Raw genomic sequence first — 25,999 nt, 5'->3', positions numbered from 1 at the left:
AAATTGGTGTAAGATAAAATTCAGTTTTAAGATCCGTAAAACATACATCAAAGACAAAACTACTAATTATTTTTGCCACAATTAGAAACAGATGAACCAGTTTAATTAAGATCCGACATTTACGAATTTAGTAAGTTAACAAATAAAGGTATTAATCAAAACAACTACAGATGAAATATATTATTTGTTATTTTCTAGGTTGATTACTATAGTTGTATTTCTAGAGTACCAAGAACTCTCAGATCCAGAATCGAATAATGGAATTTGGCCAGCATTTTTTACGTCAGTTTTATTTAATACGCACTACATGCACATGATGCAGGTAGGGAAAAAGTTTTAACTCCATGCATAAAGGACAAGACAGACTGGTACTATGCCAAACGTGCACTGAGTCAATTAGGATGTTGTTCAAAGTTCCTTTTATTTAATGGTGTCCATGAAATTAAGTGCAGCACAGTGTACACATGTCCAAATATCCTCTTCACTTAGTTTCCTGAGCTTTCTTTGCATTCTGTTTTTCTTTTGCCTAAAAATTAAAGATAACATATTACAAACTCCTCAAAGATTGTTTTAGATCTTACTAAAATAAAATGTATCCAGTGGTATTCACAAGGGCTAAAGCTTATGCATCGTTCCTACTACTAGAGCCTGTGTGGTAGGACTATAGTCCTAGTTACTGGGCACTGTGATGTAAGAGAGCGGCCAGCCTGGCAACATAGAAAGGAAAGGTATTAATGAATAAACAATGAACAAGTACTGAGATTCCTGAGTGTGTTCTGAGACACTGAGAGCATGGCAGTTTATAACTTGAGACTTGCAACTTTGATTGAATCCTAAAGTTGTTTACCCTCAGTAGAGATGATCATTTTTTGTTTACAGAGGATCAAATGTACTGATTATAATAATTAAAATATACTCATTCTATAAAGCCAAACAACCACAAGAATTCTATACATATTTGTTCATTTCTTACTCAAACTAAGTCTAATAAATTCTTTATACTTGTATTATATTGAAGTAAATGAATTTAGCATATATATATATATATCAGTGGTATCAGTAAATTTATTAGACCTGTTTTTCAACATGTCATTTAACTTCATAATTACAATATTAAATATTAAATGCAGTAATTCTGTTAGTAAAGTAACCAAAGTAAAGATGAAAAGCTCATGGACATTATCAAAGAAGCCCAAGGCTCACAGACATTATCAAAGTTGACCAAAGCCACACAGTTAACATGTAGTGAAGTTTCAACAGATGTCAAAAACACTTGATCTCAAGCAGTGCTTATCAATATGTATGCCAACTTGGGTCCCTATTTAAATGTAAGATGATTATTCAGTAATAAAACAAATTCTCAGGTGACATCAAACCTGCTGGTCTTTGAAAATAAACCATAAATGAGAATTCTGTATTATACAATCAAAAAAATAGGATAATTACAACTATTTCAACATTTTATGATATATCAGGTACTATTATGCAGCAGTATGATAAAACTGAGAGCTATGCGTTAGACTGAATGGATGTGGTGGCACAGGCCTATAATCTAGCTACATGGGAGACTGAGACAGAATGGCTAGTTCAAGACCAGCTAGAAAAAAAGGGCTAAAAATAGCAGGATGCAGCTCAGAGGGAGCCTGCGAAAAGCCCTTGAGTTGAAGGGGGGGGGGGAGGGGGAATCACAGAAAATCAAGAACAAATTATTTTAAAACATGTATGCATAAAGTACAGGCATTATCTAAAGTCTAACTACTACACAAAAGTAGCAAAATTAGTTATAAACATTTTTAATCAGTAGAATAATTTGAAATTTAACTTGTATACCCTATCCTATACAAAATTTCATTTCTTTCTCCATGTGGCTTCTTTATTTTTGAGACACAGTTTTACCTTCTAGCCCAACATGGCTCTACACCTCACCGTCCTCCTATCTAGGCTTCCTAAGTGCTGAGGTTACAGACATGCAACACCACCTCTAGCAAAGCCTCCTATACAACTAAATTTCAGGCATAATGTGGAAAAAAGAGAAAAGTATTTAGTAGTTTGCTACTGGTCTCTGAATATAATTTACAAAATGCTTACTAAAATTAACAAAAATACTGTGATCGCTGTTTTACTTTAAGAGATAGAAGAAGTTTTAAGGATTACTACTTATTATCAATTGAGTCGAAATTCAACTCATTTGGATCCTTTAATCAACTACATTCATGATTTTACATAATTGGTACCAAAAGTTTAAGAAGGTGAAATATACAATTATTTAAAATTAGCATATATGTGTATTTATACATACATATGCTGAAACAATTTCTTACAGGATTTTAAGTATAAAAGACTCACAGATGGAATCTTAATCTAGCTAACTTTATGTTTCAGGGAACATATTTGGTATATGATACAGTAAGTTTTACAACTATTTTTAGGTTACCTCCTGAGCAATTTATATGCAATGTATATAACTCTCATATAACAAAACCATGAAATTTTACTCTATGTCAGTAGAGTCATAAGACCAAGAGAAAATTAGTTCTCTTTTGATTTTAATTCAATAAAATGAAAATTTTTTGCCCCAACTACTTTCACTATTGGCTATATAGACAGAAGTCTCAGCCAAAGTCCAACTTCAGATAGACCTGGCATCTAGCACTACTAAGTGGCACATCTTTTCTGTGTTGTTCCTCCTACAGTCCCCTGTCACACTGTAATAGTCAATTCCTTAAAGGAGGGATGGGGGAGTGACCTACAAATTAAATTCTACATATTCCAAATCCAAATCCATGTCTAGATTCTACACATAATTGTTCTTGAAAGTATTACAATTAACAAATACCATGGTAGCTTTTTACTATATATAATTTTAAAATATAATCATATACCAAATCTATTACCTGCTTTTCAACTTGCTTTGTTTATTAGCAGAGAGTTCCAAAGTGGTATAGCTTGCTTAGTTTTTATTTTCCTCAAAAGGATGATAAAAATACATTTGCTAAGAAAATTATTTAGCAGTTTGTCTGAAATTTCTCACAACTTTGTGCTGATACTAATCTCAAGATACTATGCAGCAGACTATAATTGTTTCATTCTTTGCCAAAGCATGCCACAAGTTGGTTGAGTAAATTTACATAACAAAATGCCTAGAATATAATTACAACTAGACAAATGAGATGAACAATTTAAAACATTTCAATCAAATGTTGAATCCACATACCCTCAAAATCTAGATGTTAGCATTGTACAAGTAGAATAAATGTACACGTTGCTTGTATAGTATTACAGATTAAAAACTTCTAAAAAACAAAATAGGTAGACTGGACAGTCAATCACTACCTTTCTTAAAAAATTTGCAAACAGAAAGCTCAACAGAGGTAGTGTCCACTAATATTACATATTCATATACTGCCACCCTGTGTCCAAAACAGTCTTTGCAAAGGTTTGCTGTAAGCTCTCAAAACCATCATCGTCATCTGGGGAATACACAGTCATGGACAATTTTTTTTTTTTAAATCACACAAATTTTTTTCTTAATCTACACAAAAATACTATATTTTAGAACAAACTTTAAAGAACAGTTTGCATTGAATAAAGTGATAATTTGTCCATAGGTTTTCAATCAGAAATTTTGTTCAGGATGACTCTGAATTCTGCATCCATTTGCCTCGACTTCCAAGCACTAGGATTATAGGTATGCACCACCACATCTATCACTAGTTAATATTTTTAAAACAGAAATAGTTAAACGTGTTTCAAAGAATACTGTATCTGATGTTCTGATAACAAACAATCCAGGGTTCACAGGGTCCCATTTGTTAATAAATGATTGAAAATCAGTTTCCCAACTTAGAATGCCCGAGGAGCATGAACAGAAGAGTTACCAGTCTTCTACAATAAGTTTAAATTGAATGCTAAAAAGTGAGTCGTATGTTTCAGGTAATAAGGTAAACACAAATATATTATGAATTAAAATCTCAGTATTATTTTATATTTATAGTATGAAAATATCTGGGACAAAATGTATGTTTGCTTTGTACACTTTAAAATCAATAAAAAAATATATACCTACCATGTATTCTTGTCTTTAAATTAATGGTCCAAATTTTTATTTGCCTAGTAGTGTCTTCTCAAAATGTTTCTCAAAATGTGGTACACAGATCAGTTGCATTAGAATCACTTGGGAAACTTATTAAAGATTCCTTCCCCTACATGAGAATATCTGGGGAGGGGCCAGGTAACATGTAATTTAAAGAGCATCCAGAGATGGTCATTTTCAGAAATGCTGATTTACAATATAAATGTATAAACAAATTAAACGTAATTCATTTATTCCTTGAATATTTTAGTAAGTGCTTAACACTGAAGAATAAATCTTAGAAATTAGAATTTTCCATTTATTTGTTAGTTATCCCTCAGTGGGGAAGATTCTACATTAGGAATAAGAAACCTATTTGCTAGCCAAACTATTCTTTTAGCCCCATCAATGTCCATTTTAGTTCTAAATCCTGTTATCAATGCAAAATTTTACAAAATTAGCTAAGGGAAAAAACCTATCATTTCAGTTATTAACACCGAAAATTTGTTTTTGTTTAAAGAAAGGACTGGTGTTTTGATACAAAACCACCTGTGTTCTAAACATTAAGAATTATAGACTGATAGCATAGTGGGGCCAATATCTGTTTTTGTTTTAAAGTACTAGGCTATGTTACTTCTCTTAGAATGCAAAACACCAGGTAAAAGAAAACTACAAAATATAAAACCCTAGGCAACAAAATAACTACAAAATGCAAAACATTAGGTAAAAGAATAAATCTACGAAAGGCCTGGAAACTGTATCTCCATTCATGATCACAACAATGCACTGGGGGAGAAGCTAATGTAGCTTGAGTAGTCACCAATGAAACGCTTACCTTTTCCACAAGTGGAATTAACTGCTGGTGTTCTGCTAAGGTCTTTAGCAATTCCATAATGAAAGGCAGGTAGTTATGCTTCCTTCTGATATTTTCAATCTGAAAATAAAACACATTTTCTGATTGTATTATCTTTTTGCATCCAACTTAGAGTTCTTTATTCTTATAATCAGCATTAGAAATAAGATTCGATCCCTCCTGCTAATGAAGAATGTACAAGAAAACACAACCCTTTCCCTCAGCTTAGCAAATCAGGTTTTTAAAATCCTTTCTAGACAATCTACTTCTATAGAAAACAAACAAAAAACAAAGACCGCAGCCTATCCAAGGATACTTTATAAAACCGTAAGCTGTGAAAACAGACTTCCCACGGTCAACAAGATAAATACCCTGCTACTGTAACTACACAACTACTGAAGCCAAGACTAAGGAGACCAGCTCTAATTTTTGAAGTTTAATACATTTTCTTAAGGACTTTGTTTTAACCAGTGAGGACAGATGGTGGGGTAAATCTGCGCTGGTGAACAGTCTCCCAAATTATGTGCTTCTACCCTTTCCGAGTTCAGGGTGGTATGGCTACAGACTGCTTCTAACCCTTCACTGAGTTATACATCCCATCTAGTACATACTCGATTGACTGTTCCTTTCCCATAGTTAAATCTTCTATCATTTATATGTCACTCCAACATTTCCTCAAATAAATTTGAATTTATAATTTCTTTTAAACTAGGTATGATTTGTTACATGTTCTTACAATTAAATCATAGGTAGTTTGTGTACCATCTTAGTATTATGTGACAAGGAAAATAATGGTTGAAACTATTATCTCATACTTCCCTGTTGCCAAAAACTTGGCCCTTTCTTTTTCTGCTTTTAAAATACTCTAAGGAGCCTGACCACATCTTACCTGATAAAAATCCTACTATAGATTCAGTTATGGTCCATTTATTTCCTTTCATCTTTAGCAGTGATTTATTGGCTATTAAGTACAATGTGACATTGTACTGACACAAGTAAGCAAATACAACAAAGAAAACAGTCCTTGCCTTTGGGCCTCATATAAAGGAAACCTTGAGAAATGATATATGAGCAGATGTGTCCTATAAAAGGAACCTTGTACTAGTATCTCCACATGAAAGATACCCTACAGTACATAACCATTAGGCATCAACTATCTAAATCCTCCTTCCATTCTTCAGCTTACTGAAGAGACTGTAAGTGAAGAAGTCAGCAGAGTTACATAAATGTTTGTTATAACTAAAGAAAACTAAATAAGGATTCTTAAAAACCTTAGACTTTTAAAAGAAAAAATCAAGAGACAAAATTTCAAGTAATTTTAAGGCATTTGGTTCGACACTTAGAATATATACTAAGGAATAAGAGAGATTATAAAAAGACTTCACCTGTTAATAGTGCCATAGATAGATAGATAGATAGATAGATAGATAGATAGACAGACAGACAGACAGACAGACAGATAGATAGGATGAGATCCATTACTTTTGTGACAAACTTAAGAAAATAATTTGTAATTTTTAAATATTATTATTATTTACAATGCAAATGAGTAACATTTGAGTAACATTCAGAAGAACCAAAATTTCTACATTAATATAATTTCTGCTTTAAGTAGAAAGCCTTTTTAAAACTAAGAAGTATTATATGGATTCATCTAGCAGTAGAAACAAAAATGTACTTCTTGACCTGAAAAAGGCCTCTAACAAGCAGCCAGGCAAGCACCTACTGCTTTTCAAACAATTTTGAAACAACTTTAAGCAGTCTGTAGTGGCATGTATCTATACTCCCAGCAGATAAAACAGAGGTTCACCACTGGTTGAAGGCTACTGTCCTTTATACATAGTTCATTACAGGCCAGGCATGGCTACACAGCCAGGGCTACATTTGAGACTGTCTCAAAAACAAACAAACAAAAAAACAAAACAAACAAAAAAACACAAAACCATAATTAATTCATTTTCTACTACAAAAACTTGGAACTTTGCAAAAATGATTGCAAGTCTTGATCAGGTACTACACAAGAACAGTCAGAAGTATATCACACTACACAGCACATAAAGTTATCAAAGCCTACAGACAGAAGGTCCTGGTTGTCCCTAATAGTCACAGGTAGGAAGGATATCAGGAAGAATAGTAGATACAGTGAACTGAGACATCTAACAGGGTAAAAGTCTGTTCATAATAGCATTTAAAAAGTGAAACTTTGTCAACTGCCTGATAATCAAAATGTTATTCTGAAAACTCACCAATGACGGGAAGGAAAGCAATCGATCAGCCAACATACTTGCATCTAAAAATTTACTAAAATATTATACCCCATTTAAAAAAAAAAACATACCTTATATCTCTTTAACTTTTGTACCTCTTCTTCAATAAGCATCTGGTTTCTGGCAACTTCTGACTGAATAGCACTTAACACAGTACTACCCTGATCTGTATCCATGGGTTCCTCCTTGGGGGAAAAAAACAAACAGTACCCTAATGACTGTGGCTTAAGTCCTGCCAACATTTAAATGATTCATATGATTATTTTCGGATTTCAACTTAATGTTGGCAAGAATATTAGCCCAGTAAGAAAAAAATTAAAGGATAAAAGCCTTAAATATACTTTCCATATTTCTGTTCTAAAATACTTGACTTTCACCTACTACCAATATTGTAACATACTATATTACTATAATCTATTAAATTATAAAATAAATTTGCTTAAACTATCTTTAAGATAAGATCAAAGGACTTTTTAAAAAACTTTTCTGTACCATTAGCTCTTTTCCAACCATATATTTACAGCTGTAAAAAGGTAATCATTAAGATTGGTAAAGATTATATGTATATTTACATATACCAAATTAACTCCTACAAAAATACTCTCTTGATTAATTATAAGAGAAAATAGCTAAAATAATTCATTACTAACATTTAGCACCTGTTATGTTACTCTTTAAGTGATATACAAATTTAATTCTCATGATAATATTTTATGGTGAACACTATTTATGCTTCATTAAGAAACTGGAAAAAATATCAATTGTAAAGTATAAAACTAAGTAAGATATATTCAAAATATTGCCGCTTAATTTTCCCCTAAGAGAATACAGTATCTATCCTAAAATTTTATATTCAAAGACCAAAGGACTGCAAAGAAGGCTCAATTGGCAAGAGTGTTTCCTGTTCAAGCATGATGATCTGAGTTCAGATACCTCAGAAAAACCCAGGAATGGCCACACACATGCCTGTAACACTGCTGCTGTAGAAATCCAAGACAGAAAAACTGTCAGGACTTGCTGGCCACAAGCCTAGTTCCAAGTTTAGTTACAGACCCTCCCTCCACCAGCTTCCACACCCGTCTACTCTTGACAGTTCCCCCACGCCTCCTATACACAACCAAGGGTGTGTGCGTGTGTGTGTGTGTGTGTGTGTGTATCCACAAACCTCTGCAAGTTGTCTTTGTAACTCTGCTATCTTCTGCTCATATATCATTTTTCTGTCAGATACAATGGCCATTAAATTAAATCGAATTTCTCCTTCGCTATACCTGCAAAAAGGTTTTAACATGTAATAAAAATTATAAAATTATTAGTATTAAGATAATTTATTGTGATTACTACATAATGGAATAAGTAAAATTAATAGTAGGCTAATAATAAAAACTGACATTTTAATAAGGTTTTGTATATGAAAAAGTATAATGTAGCAAAAGATTATCTAAATGTCATCAACTGCAAGTACTTTAAATGCTCCATACTCTTATGGATTTACTTAAGAAATTAGAAATAACATGTTGTTATCACTCCTCCTTTTAAGAAATAGGACAATTATTACTTAAGTTCTCAAAAAAAGAATTAAACCAAGATCTTACATTTGTTAGACTCTACTGAGGATAGTAAACATTTTTTTTCCAAGTCATGGTATAGTTTCTACTGTTGGTAAATGCATTTTAAACTTTATTTATAACTCACAAGTAAATATAAAACATTAATTTTAATGTATAATTATATCAAGCAGTAAAATTACTACCCTGATACCAAAAAAAAAAAATTCATACAGTATGAACTGCCTTAGTAATATATTTGAAATTACCTATAATACATAGGAGACTTAATCTAGATAATATACTATAAAACATAAGCCTATATTTATATTAGTTCAAAACTACAAGATACTTCAAAAGCATCTTATAATTCTAGTTATCAGAAAGAACATGGTCAAATATAACTAATGCTTTGAATTAGGTGAGAATGTTTAAAATTTTCTAGGTCTTTTTTAAATTGAAGGAGTTCTATGTTCCTAATTCTATCAAGTATAACTGAAACTTATGGAAAGAACAAAAAGTGGGTATCACGGGAGAAAATTCACTGTAGATCTGAAGAATCCTAAGATGAGATGAGATTTTGCTGGGTCTATCTTGGCTGTGATATTGCAGTGTACCTTTTTAAGATTACAAGGTAAACAGCACTTCCTATAACTGAATATGTTTATATAATTATTTCAAGATAACTTCATCTTGAAAATCTTCAAAACCAAAACAGTCCAAAACTACCTGAACAAATATTTAGCAATCGTAAGCAGCTCATTCAGGGCTGGTACTGTAGTTTAGTGGTTTATCATTTGCCTAGCATACCTGAGGCCCTAAGTTCAAAGCCCTGCACTGCCAAAAAATAAAATGAAGTAAAATGAATAAAAATTCCCACTTAATGGTATCAATGCATTTATTTGTCATATCACTAAATAAAGTTTTTAAAATACATTTTCTCAATACATTAATTCAATCATGAGTAGGTCAGATGTTTAACATAGAACACTAAAAAATTCAAACATTTTTTAATTAAAAAACAAACAAACAAACAAACAAAACCCTTAGAAACCAGATTGATACATGAATATTAGTGAGCATTACTTTTGAATCCTTTTCTCTATTACTGGCCTCACTGCAGTAATCCAGTCGTCTTGATTGCACGCACCTAGAAGAAAACGTTAAACAGTTAAGACAACACTAGAAAAGCCAATATTAACTAACATTCTCTCCAAGTTTTAAGCAACAATACTTAAGTACACCGAGGATGGACGTACACGAATGTTTTAAAGGTATGTAGCCTAAAGACCAGTAATACTGATACAGCCTTGGCAATGCTGGAATTGTAGGTGTGAGCTACCGTATATCTTGTGGATTCTTTTATGTATAACAGAAGAAACTATCATTTGTATTGTCATACTATCATTTAACATCATGTCATGCTATCATGCAACAGACATGTTAGTGGGCACTAAAATATTTGAGAAAGCAAGGAATGAATTAGGAAATTAACTCACTTAAATGTACAACCACGAGATAAAGATAAATATACTCAGTGATAGCGCACTTGCTTAACGACACTGTAGCCCTGGGTGTGTTCATTCTCTCAGTCTCTCTCTTTCCCTCACTCACTGGGTCTCCCTCCCTCCTTCCCTCCTGTCACACAAATTCTCTAAGCAATTTTTTTAGGTTATCATGTTTTATAGATGACAAAACTAAACAGTAGGAAAAAAATGAAAAAAGAAACCAATCCACATGTTAGTGATAAAATACAGATTCAATCCTTACTGTGTGACTCTCCAAAAATGTAGACTAAAAAATTGATAAGGAGTAATAGAGTGAAAAAGATCAGAATACATTATATGCATGTATGGAAATGTCATAATGGAGTAAAAACTACTTTTTACAATTACTATATATTTTGTTTATATTTAACAATTATAACTGCTGGTCAACAGAAGACATAAAAAATGAAATTAATTATCAAACTAAGGAAAACCAGCTTCTTAAAAATTATTTTGACAAAGAATAAATATTTTAAAATACAAACCTTCACTAGATGAATTATTAGTTATAAATGTGAAAAATGATCAAAAATTATGAAATTATAAACAAAACAAACCCACTTATTTGTTGTAGTGATGGGGAATAACCCTAGGGAGAGCTCTACCACCGAGATGCACTTCTAGTCCTAATTTTATAAAAGTATAAAATTTAATCGAAAGCATGTATTAGATTCAAATAAAGCAAAAGTTGGCTGGATTGCAATCTAATACAATAAGAGAAGAAACTTAATGAAGTCACAAGAAAGAATTACAATTCTTTTGTGAAAAGCTAGAATGCAGTTGTTCAGTGATAGAGTCCTTGCCTACCACATATTATAGGACTGTCTGTGCACAGGGTGGGTCTGTCTGATGTGTGCATGTTCTCTCTCCCTGTCTCTGTCTCCAATGTGTGCACACTGTCTGTCTCTCTCTGTGTCTGTGTCTGTCTCTCTTCAGACACCAATTTTTAAGCAATTTTTTAGGTTATCATTAACAGTGCTTTTCCCCAATGCCCTCCCCGCCCACTCCGGCTGAGTCTCTTCATTTTCTCCCTCGTGCTTTCCTGTCACAGGCACTCCATGGCCAACTCCCTTAAGACCTTGGCCCCCCTCTCCTGCTTTCCATTGCAAAGCTGAGCATGATGAAACCTCCTGCTGTAGTCCCAGCGGGACAGAGACTGAGGCAGGAGGATCACAAATTCAAGGCCAGTTTACTTAGCCAGAAAATCTCAAATTAAGTAAATTTACTTATTTTAATTAAAAATAAATTATGTGAACTGTGTGTTAAAAACAAACTCATAGGTAGGCCCCAAATGAATAGTGTATGTCCTTGCTATATAATCACATCATTTAATTTCATCAAGCAATCAAGACCATATTATACCTCAAAGTAGCTCTCATCCTCAAAACTTAAGCAGGCCTGCATCTAACATAAAGGAGAATATAAAGTGGTTTTTCCTTATCCGAAGTAAATATCAAAACAAATTACCTAAATCAATTGGGCCTTCTCTTAATCCATCCAATTCATACAGTCTTCCATTGACTGGAACATAACTAACAAAGTGAAAAGCATCTTCTTTGGCTGATGTCTTTGTATCAAATTCAAACATCTGCTGTCTACAATAAAGAAAAGAGTAAGAACCAAAGAAAAAGCAAATACAACAAAGACAGGAGATAGAAAATGGTAAGACAGTCAGAGATAGATAGAAGATAGGCAGACAGACAGACATACATACAGTTCTTTACCTGGCAAAACTGTTGTGCACTTGTCGAATCACATCTGAGTTACTCAATGCCAACCCCTTCATCTAAAACAATTTGGAAAGTAGTCTATTATAACAAGAACAATCACAAATAGATCATTTTAAGGCTAAGAAGACTACTCACAGCTGCATCAAAACTTTGGGAAAATTCTTTAAATTCTGTTAATGTCTCTCCTAAATGCACATCTTGATGGGTACAGTTCAGTAGTACACTTACGATAGCCTGAGTGGCACAAGCATTATTAATTACCTATAAAATACAAAAAAGAAGAGTATTAAGAGTCTGTTTGAATTTTTTTTTTTTAGTTGACCATACACCCTTCCAAACAAAAGTAGTCTTTAAATTCTATTTCATATAGCACTGGCATAAACTTTTAGTTTCCATTTCCTGGTCTACTTTCAGGAACTTGATAAAATTTTTAAGTGGCAGACTCTAGACAGTCAAAGTATCCATTAAGACTGCAAACAAGTCCAGTGAAGGCAGCATGACCAATCAGCCTAACCTAAAACAGCTAACCAGAACAAAATAATTTGTCCTCCCTCCTAACTTCCTTCTTCCTAAACTTACTCTTAACCAATCCAGCCATATTTAAGTGTATAGTCCAAGCTTTAACTCCACTACTTGGTTTTTAGACAGAAATCCTGCAACAACTCATTCCCACTCTCATTTGAATCTCCAATACAAGTATGTATTGTCTACCTATTTTTACTCAAAGCCACAGTGTTGTCATCATACTATATGGTAAACAGATTACATGGACTTTATATATACATGAGGCAAAAAAAAAAAAAAAAAAAAAAAAAAAAAAAAGTACCTCCTTTTGTCCTGGATAGTTTTCTGGGTACTTTAACACATATCTATTATTTTAATCTTCTCAACAAACTATAAAATTATATTCTTATTTTACTTTACATTTACTGAAGCTGAGACACAAAGAATTAAGTGGCTTCCCACTTCTTAGTTTCTTTTGCTAACTCAGGTTAGAAAGTTTTGGGGTATTTGGTTTTTTGTTTGTTTGTTTTAAAGTAAACATATGACACTGACAAATTATATAAATGTCCACAAAAGCAACAGAGTGTGCTGCCCACTTCTGACTGACTGACATCTGCAACTATGATAGAATGATCAAAGCTCTGGCAACAATTTTGGATCATGAAGAAACCTCTCAAATAGGAGATGACAGAAAGGCACAAAAGTGTTGCTTATAACCTTGAAGAGGAGGAAGAGGAAGAAGAGGAAGAGGAGGAGGAGGAGGAAGAACAACAACAACAACAAAATACTTACTGTAAGATCACTATTTCTCTTAACCTAACCTGGTTCTAATATGCTGCCTACTCAACTTCATATTCCATGACACCGCCCCATTTTTCTCCATAGTTGGTTACACTGTCCTTCGTTCTATCAGTATCTTCTACTGATCACAACTCCTTTTTACCATGAAGCTGTTGTTAATCTGGAATGACCCCCAGCCTTTCCTTTAGTTAATACCTACTTAACCTAGAGTTTCAGCTGAACTACTTACAACTTACTCAGAGGAGCCTGATCAGACCTCCTTAACAGGTCAGATCTTTTATTTACTTGTTTTGCAAATAACTTCACCCTCAAAAGTTTGACTCCTTGGTCCATCTCTATCTAGGGAGTCTTGAAAAGTGATGCCTGAGAAAGATGTCTTTCTAGGGGTTTTTGTGCCATACTCATATTCTAATAATGTGCCTTAGAGTGGGAACTTTGGGCCGGCTCTATCAGCTGTCTCCTGTGAGGCAGAAGACTACAGTAACCTACATGAATAACCAATCAGATCTAGAAAAACCATCACTACTATAAATCAGTTGAAGACAATACCATGCATACTGTCAGAAACCCTTGTGTGAAAAGTCAGTACCATCTGTTATACCACTGGCAAGACAAGTGGAAGTTCCACTCATGGAACTTTTCTGGATTTTGCTTCACACAACTCTTCCTTAATTGATTTTAATCTATATTCCAGCTCTAGTAAACCACAGCTGATAAATGTAACACCTTTTGGTGAAGTCCATGTGTCTTTCTACTACTCAAGCACCTTTCGCCAGGCGGTGGTGGTGCACGCTTTTAGTCCTAGCAGTTGGGAGGCAGAGGCAGACGGATTCCTGAGTTTGAGGCCAACCTGGTCTACAGAGTGAGTTCCAGGACAGCCAGGACTACACAGAGAAACCCTTCTCGAAAAACCAGAAAAAAAAAAAAAAAAAAAAAAAAATCACCTCTCTCCTGAAAAGGCAGAAAGGATGTAGTCAGACAAATAGAAAGGAAGTCAATAGACCATGCCTTAGTTGTCAGTAACATGGCAAGAGTGTTTTATATAAAAGTTTCAGCCTTTAAAGTATGATCACATCCAGTCCAAATGTATTGTTTAGATTTCTGAAAATACTCTAGACACTCTTCTCTAAACGCCTTTAAGTCCTTGAACCATAAAATTAAGGATGATGTATTTATGTAATAATTCTCTTAACAGGCTCACTTGAAATATAAAATTCACAAATTAGCAGATTTTAAAGTGAAATTGATCTGAAATACAGAATAAAATATTATTGGGAAATAATTAATTTGACACCTTAAGAATAGTATAATAATAGGACAATACAACTATTAAATTACAATAAGATAGAAATGTAAACTGGGGGGAGGGGCTGGACAGATGGCTCAGTGGTTAAGAGCATTAGCTGCTTTTCCAGGAGATCTGGGTTTGATTCTCAGAACTCACATGATAATTAGCAACTAGCTGTAACTCCAGTTCCAGGGGATCCACTGCCCTCTTCTGGCCTATACAGGCAATGCATGCATATATTGCAAAGGTATAAATGCATATAAAAACTCACATATATAATTTTTTTAATCTCAAAAAACATTTTAAAAAGAAAAAAAATTGTAATGAATAACTAAGAAAATAATCAAAGGACACCAGAAATTATAAAGTTTCACTATAGTATCATCTCTTTTATATCATGTATTCTCTTAAACCATACCAACAGCAAGGTCTCTGGCCAAATACATTAGCACATGTCTGTAATTACAACAGGTGAGAAGCTGAGATAGAACATCAAGTTCCAGACCAGTCTATGTTACATAAAGACTCTCTTCCTTCCCCAAAAACTCACACCAAGAATAAATCCTACTACTGTAACAACAAAAACATAGTTAAGGCTTGATTAAACCACACATCTTAATCTTATGTCTGGATGGTAGTAGGCTCAAGTTCTTTAATCATGATAGCTTTAGATACAAACAGTTCAGTCTCCACTTACTGAATACATACTACATGCCATGTACTATATTTAAAAACAAAATTCCCAACTCTCAGACTTATAAGCTAATGTGGAAGAAATAACAAATATAGACATAAACAAGCACACACATACAGAAACACAAAGAAAAATACAACAATTTAATAGTGGCCATCTCTGAAGCAAGAACTATGTATGAACTCTTTCAGAATCAATATCATATATTTTAAAAGATTACAATTTATATAACAGATACACAGTCTACTTATTGACTAGATGAGTCGAATTATTAAAAGTGGCTAGTCCTGGTCAGTGTGGAACTACAAAAATATTTATGTTCATAATTATACTTCTGTACTTTTACAAAGTGATTTTTTTCTCAATAATAAAAGCATTTTCATATAGAACATGGAAATTTTAACTTCTCTTAAAAATATCCAATTCAGAAAAGTTAAAGGAAAACAGAAAAAAAATGAAGACCAAGCAAACAAAAAGAAAACAGGTTGCCAAAGAGAAGAGCCTGGCCTGACCTATCAAGGTAGGAATGAGAGTCGCTTAACAATACTGTACATGATTTGGGAATATCAGAAACAACCAGTTTTTAAATAGTGTTTTTTTTGTTGTTGTTGTTTTGTTTTTGTTTTGGCTTGGATTTCAAATTCTTATCCAACTAATTAATTAAATTAATTTAATTCTCTTATTTCATTCTTTCCAAACAATGGGTCAGATATATGGATGAAATCTATTAAGGATTTAACATTTTTTTGATCATTTTATAAACAAGCCGGGTCTTGAGGTCTGGACATGAATCTCCAAGGAGTAAAGATCCTTCCTAGGCTCAATTATTTCTACCATAATTCTAACTAAGACAGTTTTTACTGTCCCTGCTTTTTCATTTGCTGATGGCATAAAAGTAATTATGTTAAAAAAAAAAAAGTGGCAATAAGCAGTTTAACTTACACAGTTAAAATTTTTAAATAAAGTAGCTTCCCAGAAAAATATCATTTACAAGGCAGCAAAAATTATTTTTATTAAATTTTGATCTTGGGGATCTTTGGACATAATCTTTACTATTATATGGAAAGAGATGTGAAGTCCAAATACCTTCTGCAGAGCACAATAAACAAGAAATGCAAGCTGTTTTGATTGAGAAACAATACTTATGAGATAGTTTGCAGTGTTGGGTAAGTTAATGCCTTTTTTTCTGGAATATTATTTTTACTTGAAAGAATAAATGACTGACAAACATGATTTCAATCAAGAGTATCTGACAAATATTTTTTATAAAATAAGTAATATCAGCCTATGGCACTAAGGAAATTGGACTGGTTTTTATCATTGATTTGAACTAATAAAAATTGAAATTTTATAAAATTGAAAATATATAAAACTCTGAGCAGACACTAAGTTTATAAATTTCATGACACAATTTCTCTAATAAAACAGAGAATGATTTTAGCACATGTGACTTGCAACAATCCTCAGTTCAAATTCATCAGTATTTGAATGACATATATAAACAATGAGTTTTCCATAACTCAAGTTCCTACCCAATCGTGTAGAATCAAAAAAAAAAAAGTAAAATAATACAAAGAAATTTAACAGAGTACATGGCACATTTCATAATTCAACTAACATTTTTGTTTTGTTTCATGTTTGGTTTCTGGTTTTGAGACAAGAAAGTCCTGTACGAGACTGAACTCACTATACTGACCATTCTAACCTCCAGCTCACAGAAGTTCCACTTGCCTGTGCCTCTGAGTTCTGAGGTTAAAGGCCTGCATTACTACCCTCCAGTCCAGCTTAACTTTTAAAATAAAACTTCTGAAGTTTCCATACATTGTTAAAGAATATTAGTTACCTAAAAATAATTTTACAAACATATTGAAGAACAGATTTTCTTAACCAAAAGCAAACCAAAATAAAGACAGACTAAATGGAGAAGCAGAAGAGGCAATCCTTGTGGGTGCCATTAACCTGGTAAAAATACACATTTGAGATGATTTAAAACAATGGATGTTTTTTAGTACTGTTTAATTTTGGTTTGATAAATAGTTAAGTTTTGATTTAAAACATGTTATTTGAGGTTTAGAACATTACTCTGTTACCAAGTGGTTGCTTGCTATACTAGAAACCATTGAGTTTTTCTACAAGCTACTTATATTAACACGTAACAATCTTGTTAATTTTCAATCAACTGATCACTTTTTAAATGTCCCAGTTTTATTGTCTATACATTAAATACTAGGAGATAATCATATAAACAAAATTTATTTCTGGCAATAAATTTTAAATGTGTAAAGGGACCCCACAACAAAAGAAAGTACTAAACTAGATACAAATATGTATTATATATAAGTATCCCCTGACTCCTGTAATTTTTCAGAGAATCTACAGACCATACCTGCTTGGCAAAAAATATTGTTTCAAGTCTGGAGTCCTGAACCACAGAACCAGCAGGTTCTTCTCCTGGCTGCCACTTGAAAAGAAAAATTAACCCATGAACTGGCCTACAAAATAAAAAACTTAATTAGCAACACCAAAACCAGATTTTTTCATATATAATCACCAATATATTAAGCCATATAGCTATTTAACAAAGAGAATGCAAATTAACTAAATTAAGTAAATATGGAAATTTAACCAAGACAGGCATTTATAGTCATTAGAATGCTGGCTTAAAAGATAGTAAAACTAAAACCTAAATCAGTCAGAACACAAAGTTTATTCTCAAATCTGTAGACAATTCATCAATTCATTTATCAACTCACTTAAAAATTAGAAAAACAACTGAGTGAGTGTGGTAGGACAGGCCTACAAACCCACCACTTGGGAGGCAGAGGCAACCTAGGTTCTGGAGTTTGAGGCCAGCCTGGGCTACATATGGCCAGGAAATTTGAGGGGTTTTTTTGTTTGTTTGTTTTGGGGTTTTTTGTTTGTTTGTTTGTTTTGTTTTTCAAGACAGGGTCTTGACTAGTCTTAGCCATCATAGAACTCACTCTGTAGAACAGGCTGGCCTGGAACTCAAGAGATCTGCCTGCCTTTGCTTCCTGAGTGCTGGGACTAAAATATGTATCACTGCTAGTGACCTGTGTTAAAACAAGTGAAACCAAAAATAAAGTATATAGTAAAACTGGACACTATTGGCTTACATCAAATCCCAGTATATAGGGTGTTTATATAAAAGCAGCAGACTGCATACACATCATTAACTCTAGAAAGTCACTTTTGCATAATTATTGAATTTATGTATAATCCTCAACCTTCAGTATGAATGGCTACTGCCATCTTATACATAGCAAAATTACTCATTCTTAATTATTAAAAACATTAAGTTATTATTTAAGATTTCTTATTTTGACAGATTTCTTCAGCCAGAATTAGTCTCTTATTTTGTCTGCAATCACTGCCCTTTCTATGGGGAAGATGAAAGTAGGAGAAACTCACCTTTTTCTCATTACTAAAAACAGTATAGTTAGTAGCTATAAATACCCACTTCCCCTTATTTACTTTATAGGCTTTTTATGACAAAAACCTCATTCTGTAGCCCATGTAAGACTCACTATATAGCTAAGCTGACCTCAAACTTATGACAGTCTTTTTTCCTCAGCCTCCTAAACTCTGAGAGTACGAATAATCAGGCATCAAGCCTGGCTGCCATTTTCCCCTTGAAAAGCCTTTTTCTTGTCCCCATTTTAAGACTATGAATGCTCTCAAAATGAAAATTCATCTGGTACTCCATTCGCAGATAGTCAAAGTATTTTGCCTGTTTGTAGAGACAGAATCTCACTACATACTCCAGATTGAGCTGGCCAAGAACTAGCTACACATTCATCACTTCCCAGGAGTTACTACTTCTCTTGCCTCAATCTTACCTTGCACTTCAACTCTGGAAGAAGATTCTTATCAGAAAGTTGGTAAAAGATTCTTCCTAGCATCAACATTTGGAATTTGAACTTTTAACCTTCTCAAGAAACAATACAATAGCGTATGATCTATCTGTGCTTTTCTGGCCTATTATTATTTTAATGATAAAATACATTTTAGGGTTTAATGCTATTGAACTACAAGTAAATTTTGTAAATTTATAATCATGAAAATGTAGATACTTTTAATTTCTTACATTTAACTTACCCATGAATCTCAGATTCTTGGTTATAAACTCAGGATAATGCTTATCCCACATGATTGAAAACAGTAACAACAAAACCAAAACCTAAATGTACTCAGCCTATGATAATTCATGTAAAATGAAAAGACAAATCCAAGTATCTTTTAAAAGTGTGCTGCAACGTAGATAAATACAGTTAAAACTCCACTTACTTTAGCTTTTCAAAATTCTCAGGCTCTAAGCTCCATATTTCTTCTACTTGGGCTCCTCGGCAACCTGAAATAAGTAATTATCTTCTTTAGAAAACAAAACGTATTTTCTCCTTTACCAAGAAATAAAATACTAACTAAAAGAAAGCCACATGCCAGGGCAACGACATGACAAAACAGAACGGTGAAAGTACTAACACCCCAGCCAAGTCCACTGCTGCCTTTACTGATTCCCAACACGTTACTGTGAGATCATAGTATGAGTGCATCAAATAGAACTCTGTGATCTCCACTCTGTGTATCTGAATACGTGGCTCGTTTCTCACTCTGTCCTTACCTCTTTTTAAATCCCTATATACTTTTCTCTTCTATGAAAGAACAGCACTCAACAATGACTTTCAGTCTTTAGTTTTAATACATTCCAAGTATATTTTCTACTAACCTCTTTCCCTAACTCAAGCACACTCTTCTAGACCACTGTCTTTTCCAACCATGCTTATTATGGCTATTTTGCTCTCCTGGGAATATGCAGTAATATCTATAGCCTTTTTTCTTTTTCTTTTCTTTCTTTGTTTTTTTTTCTGGTCAATAGTATGAAGAGTACAGGTAACTTATCACTGGCATCTGGTAAAAAGAGATAATGGCAAATATCCTACATTACACAGGAGACAAATTATCTGGCTGGATAATACATCTATAGCTCCAGGTACTAGGAAAGCTATAAGACAGGTGGATGATTAGAATACAGGAGCTCAGGGTCTCCAGGATTAGCTACAAAAACAAAAGTGTTAGCCTCGGCCAAGAAACTTCGTTCTAGAAGTATCATAGCAGTCATGGAGTAAGCATTCAGCTTCTTAAACTGCTAATTTGAATCATGGCTCAACCATTACTACATATGACCATTTTGTCTCTCTATCATCTTCATATAGTTGTGAAGGGAAAAATGAGACAATAAATAAGACATTTAATACAATGCCTAACACTAAAAGCCATTAGACGGTAGCTAGGCTAGCATTATTGCAAAACGTAAAAATAACTACCAGTGTTTCTTGTGTGTAAAGTTTTGGACTATGTTTCTCTAATACCTACACAATATGACTTTAACAATATTCAGGATATTAAGTTGTCTCTCTGAATTCACTATAGCTACTACTAATTAAAGTCTACATTTGCTTGCAGTTGTCTGGAAACCTAACATTCCTGATTTTCAAGTGGGTACTCAAGAAGCCTTCAGATCTCCTGTAAAAACTTCCTTTAATGGTTTTCTGTTTTAATGGTTCTAACATACCTAGATTCAATCTGTAGCACAAAAGAATTAAGTTCAAGTTCACATCATCCCATGTCTCTTGCTTCACTCTCTCAAACGCTAAATTTATGAGTACGAGCCTAGCTGTCTTGAAGCTCAACCTTGAGAAAGGAGACAACAAATCTGAACTGCTTTCATCATGTACGTACAAATCAAAGGTAATATCAATTTTGTTTAAAGGAGAGAAAGAGATACTCCAAGTTTTCTTGTTATACAGAGAATGGTGAGGGAGAAAATACCAAACACAAAGAACTTAATGCCAACTCTAACATTAAATAATAAGTTGAGGAGTCTCAGGTAGTAAAGTGCCTGTGCATAAGCATGAGGACCTAACTTGGATCCCCAGCTCCCATACAAACAGGCTTCCATAGCCCTAACCCTTAGGAGGCAGGGGAAGCAGTCAGGCAGATTTTTTTTTTCTGGAGCTTATTGGCCATCTGCCCTAGCTAACAGGTGAGACTCGATGAGAGACCCTATCTCAAAAACCAAAGAGGAGAGTAACTGAAGAACATACATTATCTAACCCTAGCTACTACAACGATGAACACATACATACTACACACACGAACATACACACAAACACCACACATACAGAATTGAGGGAAGAATTTTCAAAGATAATGAGCTAGCATTTATCAAGTACTTTTTGTATGCTATGTGCAGTAACAGGCCCTGGGGAGGACAAACATTAATAAACGATTGTAACACTTACAAGCCCTATGATCCAATACATTCACATCGAAGACGGTGCAGGATGAAAAATTATACATGAAGGATACATAGGATATATTCTACAATTCAGGGCTCGACAGACCATTCATTGGTTTAAGAAAACATTTTCATGAGTAATTGAACTAAATCCTATACCATATGATCATATGATCTGTCATTCAAACCAGAATGCTCTTCTAAGGAGGTTCTAAAATTTAAGAAACAAAATTTTTCTAAATATTTATGCACTAACATACTGTACTGATACTAGTGATCTTTCTTATATGTTTCTTAGAAAATTATATAAAACTCCAAAACTAATTTCAAAAATATTTTCATTTTCTTTTCTGCCCCCTTAGACAGTTTCACTAATCAAACTGAAGTTGACCTTGAACTTCTGGTTCTTCTGCATCAGCCTCTCATGCCTGACCAAAAATAATAATAGTTTTGTAGGATCTGAAGAATGATTTACAATAGTCATACCTTTGGTTTTGAATGAGTGATTTTATTAAATATATAGCAAGTCAAATTAAATGAACAATCAGTAAATTACAGGTAGACAGCAAAACACCACTAAATTGGCCTCAACTTGTCCAGTTAAGTTTCTGCTGGGTTCTGTTCATGTTGTGATTTGTTCTTGTACCTGGAAGGGTCACTAGAGGGGACATTCTGCTCTGCCCAAAACTCTCTGAGGAACTCCAGCCAACAACCTCAAAAGGACTTCCCCCAGTGGATTTCTGCTAGATGTTTTAAGTACCTGATTTGATGTTCTGGCTTGGATTCTAAGATTTAGTTATTTATGTGTATAAGTGTTTTGTCTACATGTATATAAGTATGTATGTGCACCACATGGATACCTGGTGCTTATAGAGGTCAAAAGAAAATACTGAACTCTGGGGACTGCAGTTAGAGACAGTTGTGAGCTGCCATGTGGGTGCTAGGAACAGAATCCATACCTTCTGGAAGAGTAATCAGTTCTCTTAACTGTTCAGTCAATGCAACTCTCCAGCCTATTGTGATATTCTTTTTTAAGTGTTTATTTTTTGATATGTAAATTGTGTGTATGCATATATGTAAGTTCAGGTGTCCTTGGAACCCAGAGGACTTCATGGAGCTGGAGTTAGAGGCAATTAGAAGCATACATGTTCTTATCCACTGAGCCATATCCCCAGTCCCAACTTGATATTTTGTCTACCTCTTCATCTTTTGCTATGTATTCTTTTACTTTAGCTTGCTGTATACTTAATAAACTCACTTATTCCAAACCAAGAGAATAGCTATCATGATGATTCTGCTAACCATATAGGATAATAATTTTCTTAAAAATACACCTGGACCCTCCCCCCTTCTTTATGAAAAATACTTTGGTGTTCTCCTAAAATTTTGCTAGTGCCTTAAATGACTACTTGATTCTCTATTTTCCAACAGATGGAGTCTCAACAATTTGTCCATCAAGTCTACCAAAAGCGGTAAGGAGGACTCCAGCTTCTGCACCCCGAACAAAGAACATTCCAGAAGTTTTCCTCAACCCTATTCATATACATAAGATCATGGTGTACATATATGACATGTGGTTGGTGATGTGAGCAAACAGCTAACCTCTCAAAAAAAGGACTGCACAGTTTGAACTTGATCAAGAGCCATAAATTAGAGATTAATACCCTTTAAATGAATCAGCGCTGTTTTGAGGAAAACAATTATGAACAATACGTATGTACCTCCCAAGACTACATTTCGTGTATTAAAGCATGGGTCAGTAGTTACAGACGAACAAATTACTCCAGACTTCTTCTCTCCTGTCAAGACATCTGTATATTGCTACACCTGTGTCAACACAGTGAAGGCTATGTTACATAGTTGATTTCAAAAATACTGCAATGGTATTCATAATACAAACAGATATTTCCCTTTCAAACGAATAAACTTCCAAACCCTATTGTAAATATAAGAACTGGACAAGAAAAAAAATGAAATTAGAATAAAGCATTTTTCCTTTGAAGCAACTGTGATAAATTATCTTCATTTAACGTTGTGCAAAATTCTTCTGCATTAGTAGCCAATCCATTAATTACTATTGCTTTATTTTTAATATGTACAAATACACTTATATTACTCAAATATCTAACTTTAAATTATTTTCAAACTCCAAATTTTCCGTACATGTGAAACTGGGCAGCTACTTTACGGACTACACTGATTTCGTTCTTTTTATTGTGTATTTGAGTGCGAGAATACTAAGGTGCATGGGCCACAACTGAGTGGGTGGCTTTGGGAGGGGTTAGCTCTTCCTTCCATGGGCTCTGGGGAAAGGACTTGGGTCTTCAGGCTTGCTATACCACCAGCCCTAGACTGCATTAGTTCCAAAATAAACTTGGGCCACTATCTCTGAACGTCAACTTTTCAAATGACAGTTAAGATTTTGAAAGTAAAATTTATCACTTAACCTGTGAATACTTCAAAATCAGTAGATGTCCAAAACGAATCTAATTTTCTTGCTTATAAGGCCTATTCGTCATATTATACTTTATTAGCCACTCAAGCCAGAAGCTGAAGTCGTGTTTCTCTTCTTTCCTACATTCAGTTAACTCCTGTTAATTTTCTTTTCTGTTTCTGTAGGAGAAATATACTACTACACAACCTCTACTTTAAGGCTGGCAGCCCTGAGAACTCCTCTGTTAGTGTAGCATGTTCTGGATGCACTCCTGCTCCAAAGAGAATGAGGAGAAGGTATTTCCACATGCAACCTGATACTGAAATACTACATGAACGCAGTTAAGGCCAAGCCACAAACTTACCCACAAACTTACCATTTTCAAAGAGACTCTCTCATCTCATTCTACATTAACTCTAAACACTGTAAGCATAGTCAATGTTAATCACAAACGAATTTTAATTATGTTTGAACTTCCCATCTTTTTTGGAGTAAGTCCCCAGTGACTACCAGGCAATATGGTATATGATTTGGCATGACTTTACTTTTTTACCTGAGACCTGCCTATTCATTACACCATATTTTAGTTACCTTGCTAGCTGCTCCATAAGCTAAGCTCAGGGAAATACACTACAGATTATGGTTCCTTTTACCCAGCTCCTGTGATCTAGTTGGTTAAAAGAAAATAAAAACCAACTTTCTGTATATTCTTAAACTAAGAACAACATATTATAGTTTGCCTCTCAGTTCCTCAGACCAGCAGTCAGATTAGTCACATTAAAATTTCCAAATCTGTAACTGTATGCCCGAAGTACAGTTGAAGATATGCTAGCTACGGAATGCTGGAAATGTTGAGCCATGTACAATATACATAAAATCTACATTAACGTTTGCTATATTTTGGGTACAAAATTTTAACAAAACAGTTAAAAAGAATATTTGAGAAAAAAAATAAAATGAAAATGGAGAAGAAAAATTTTAAAAAAAGAAAAAAAGAAAAAAAAAAAACCTTCCCCCAAAACGTTGGGAACACAAGAAAGGATAAACTGTCCTATTGGTTGAAGGAAATAAAGTCAGAGAGAAATTCAGAGGTAAGCATGTGGCCTCTGAGCACTACCTCAAGAAACCTCAACTTCACCAAAGTCAAAAAGAAGGGAGTAAAAGAACTGCGGGAAGTAGCGTGCAGACCCGCGTAGACGGTTTATCTGTGGAGGTCCGGAAGAGGTGCCCACAAACGAAAGGTGAAACTTCGGCTTTGGGAAACTAGAATCTCGAGTTTCTGGGCGGCTGAAGCCTCAGACACCCTGGGGAAACACACGCCCTAGACCGGCTGCTCCGCAGGACCGACGGCCGGAGCGATGCACCTGACCACACTGGAGACTGGGAGGCTCCGCAGGGGACAGTGGAAAGGACAAGATAAGCGCGCAGGAGGTGATGAGGGAGGGAAACAGGGAAGGAAGACGCTCGAGTCAATTCAAGTATCCGAGTCCCAAGTCCGGAGAACACAGCAGTGCACAAGGCAGAGGGGCTCCTTGCCCTCGTGGTGTGGCTCCCAAGATCACTGCGGAGACGCGGCTGCCCCGGGCCGAGGACGCGGCCGAAGCCCTACTTTCCACACACGCCGACTCCAGTCCCTGAAGTCACTTCTCCGACGCCGGGCGTCGGTGGCGGCAGGTGACCACCTGGCCCAACGTGGGCCTCCTCCCGGAACCCCCGGCCCAGGACGGTCCCCCTGGTGCTCACCGAATCCTTTAATGAGCTCGGTGAAGACCCCGGGGTCGCTTTCCATGAGACACCACTCCCCGGCATTGCTCGACATGGCCCCGACCACACACCGCCCCGCTCCACCTCGCGCTCTCCGTAACCCGCAGCACAAGCAGCCACCGGCCGCAGACCTCAGCAAAACCCGCCGCGGAGCGTCAACCCCACGTCACCCCGCCTACTTCCCG

General features: G+C 34.7%; 1 protein-coding gene and 1 non-coding gene across 6 annotated transcripts; both read right to left on the bottom strand.

Moving 5' to 3' along the window:
• Positions 1-402: 402 nt before the first annotated feature.
• Positions 403-25,993, bottom strand: Uchl5 (ubiquitin C-terminal hydrolase L5). 5 transcript variants are annotated; one of them, XM_034512800.2, is made up of 11 exons: positions 25,794-25,991; positions 19,606-19,669; positions 17,687-17,792; positions 12,149-12,274; positions 12,008-12,069; positions 11,751-11,878; positions 9,823-9,886; positions 8,358-8,460; positions 7,264-7,377; positions 4,908-5,006; positions 403-526 (listed from the first exon to the last, which is right to left on the bottom strand). In XM_034512800.2, exons 1-11 carry the CDS (start codon positions 25,867-25,869, stop codon positions 482-484), a joined length of 987 nt encoding a protein of 328 aa, XP_034368691.1. In that variant the 5' UTR covers positions 25,870-25,991; the 3' UTR covers positions 403-481. The 5 variants fall into 5 exon arrangements, with proteins under 5 accessions (XP_034368691.1, XP_034368692.1, XP_076797419.1 ...); XM_034512801.2 differs by having other exon boundaries at positions 7,264-7,374; XM_034512803.2 differs by lacking the exon at positions 403-526 and adding an exon at positions 4,066-4,216 and having other exon boundaries at positions 7,264-7,374; positions 25,794-25,993.
• On the bottom strand, positions 24,228-24,362 carry LOC117716681 (small nucleolar RNA U109). The gene has a single exon (XR_004607786.1). It is a non-coding gene; the product is annotated as a small nucleolar RNA U109 (small nucleolar RNA).
• Positions 25,994-25,999: the final 6 nt, after the last annotated feature.

This window comes from Arvicanthis niloticus, chromosome 10, assembly GCF_011762505.2.
Source record: "Arvicanthis niloticus isolate mArvNil1 chromosome 10, mArvNil1.pat.X, whole genome shotgun sequence".
Lineage (NCBI taxonomy): Eukaryota > Metazoa > Chordata > Mammalia > Rodentia > Muridae > Arvicanthis > Arvicanthis niloticus.
Note: the sequence above shows the minus strand (reverse complement) of the source record. Positions and strands in the feature narration are given on the sequence as shown.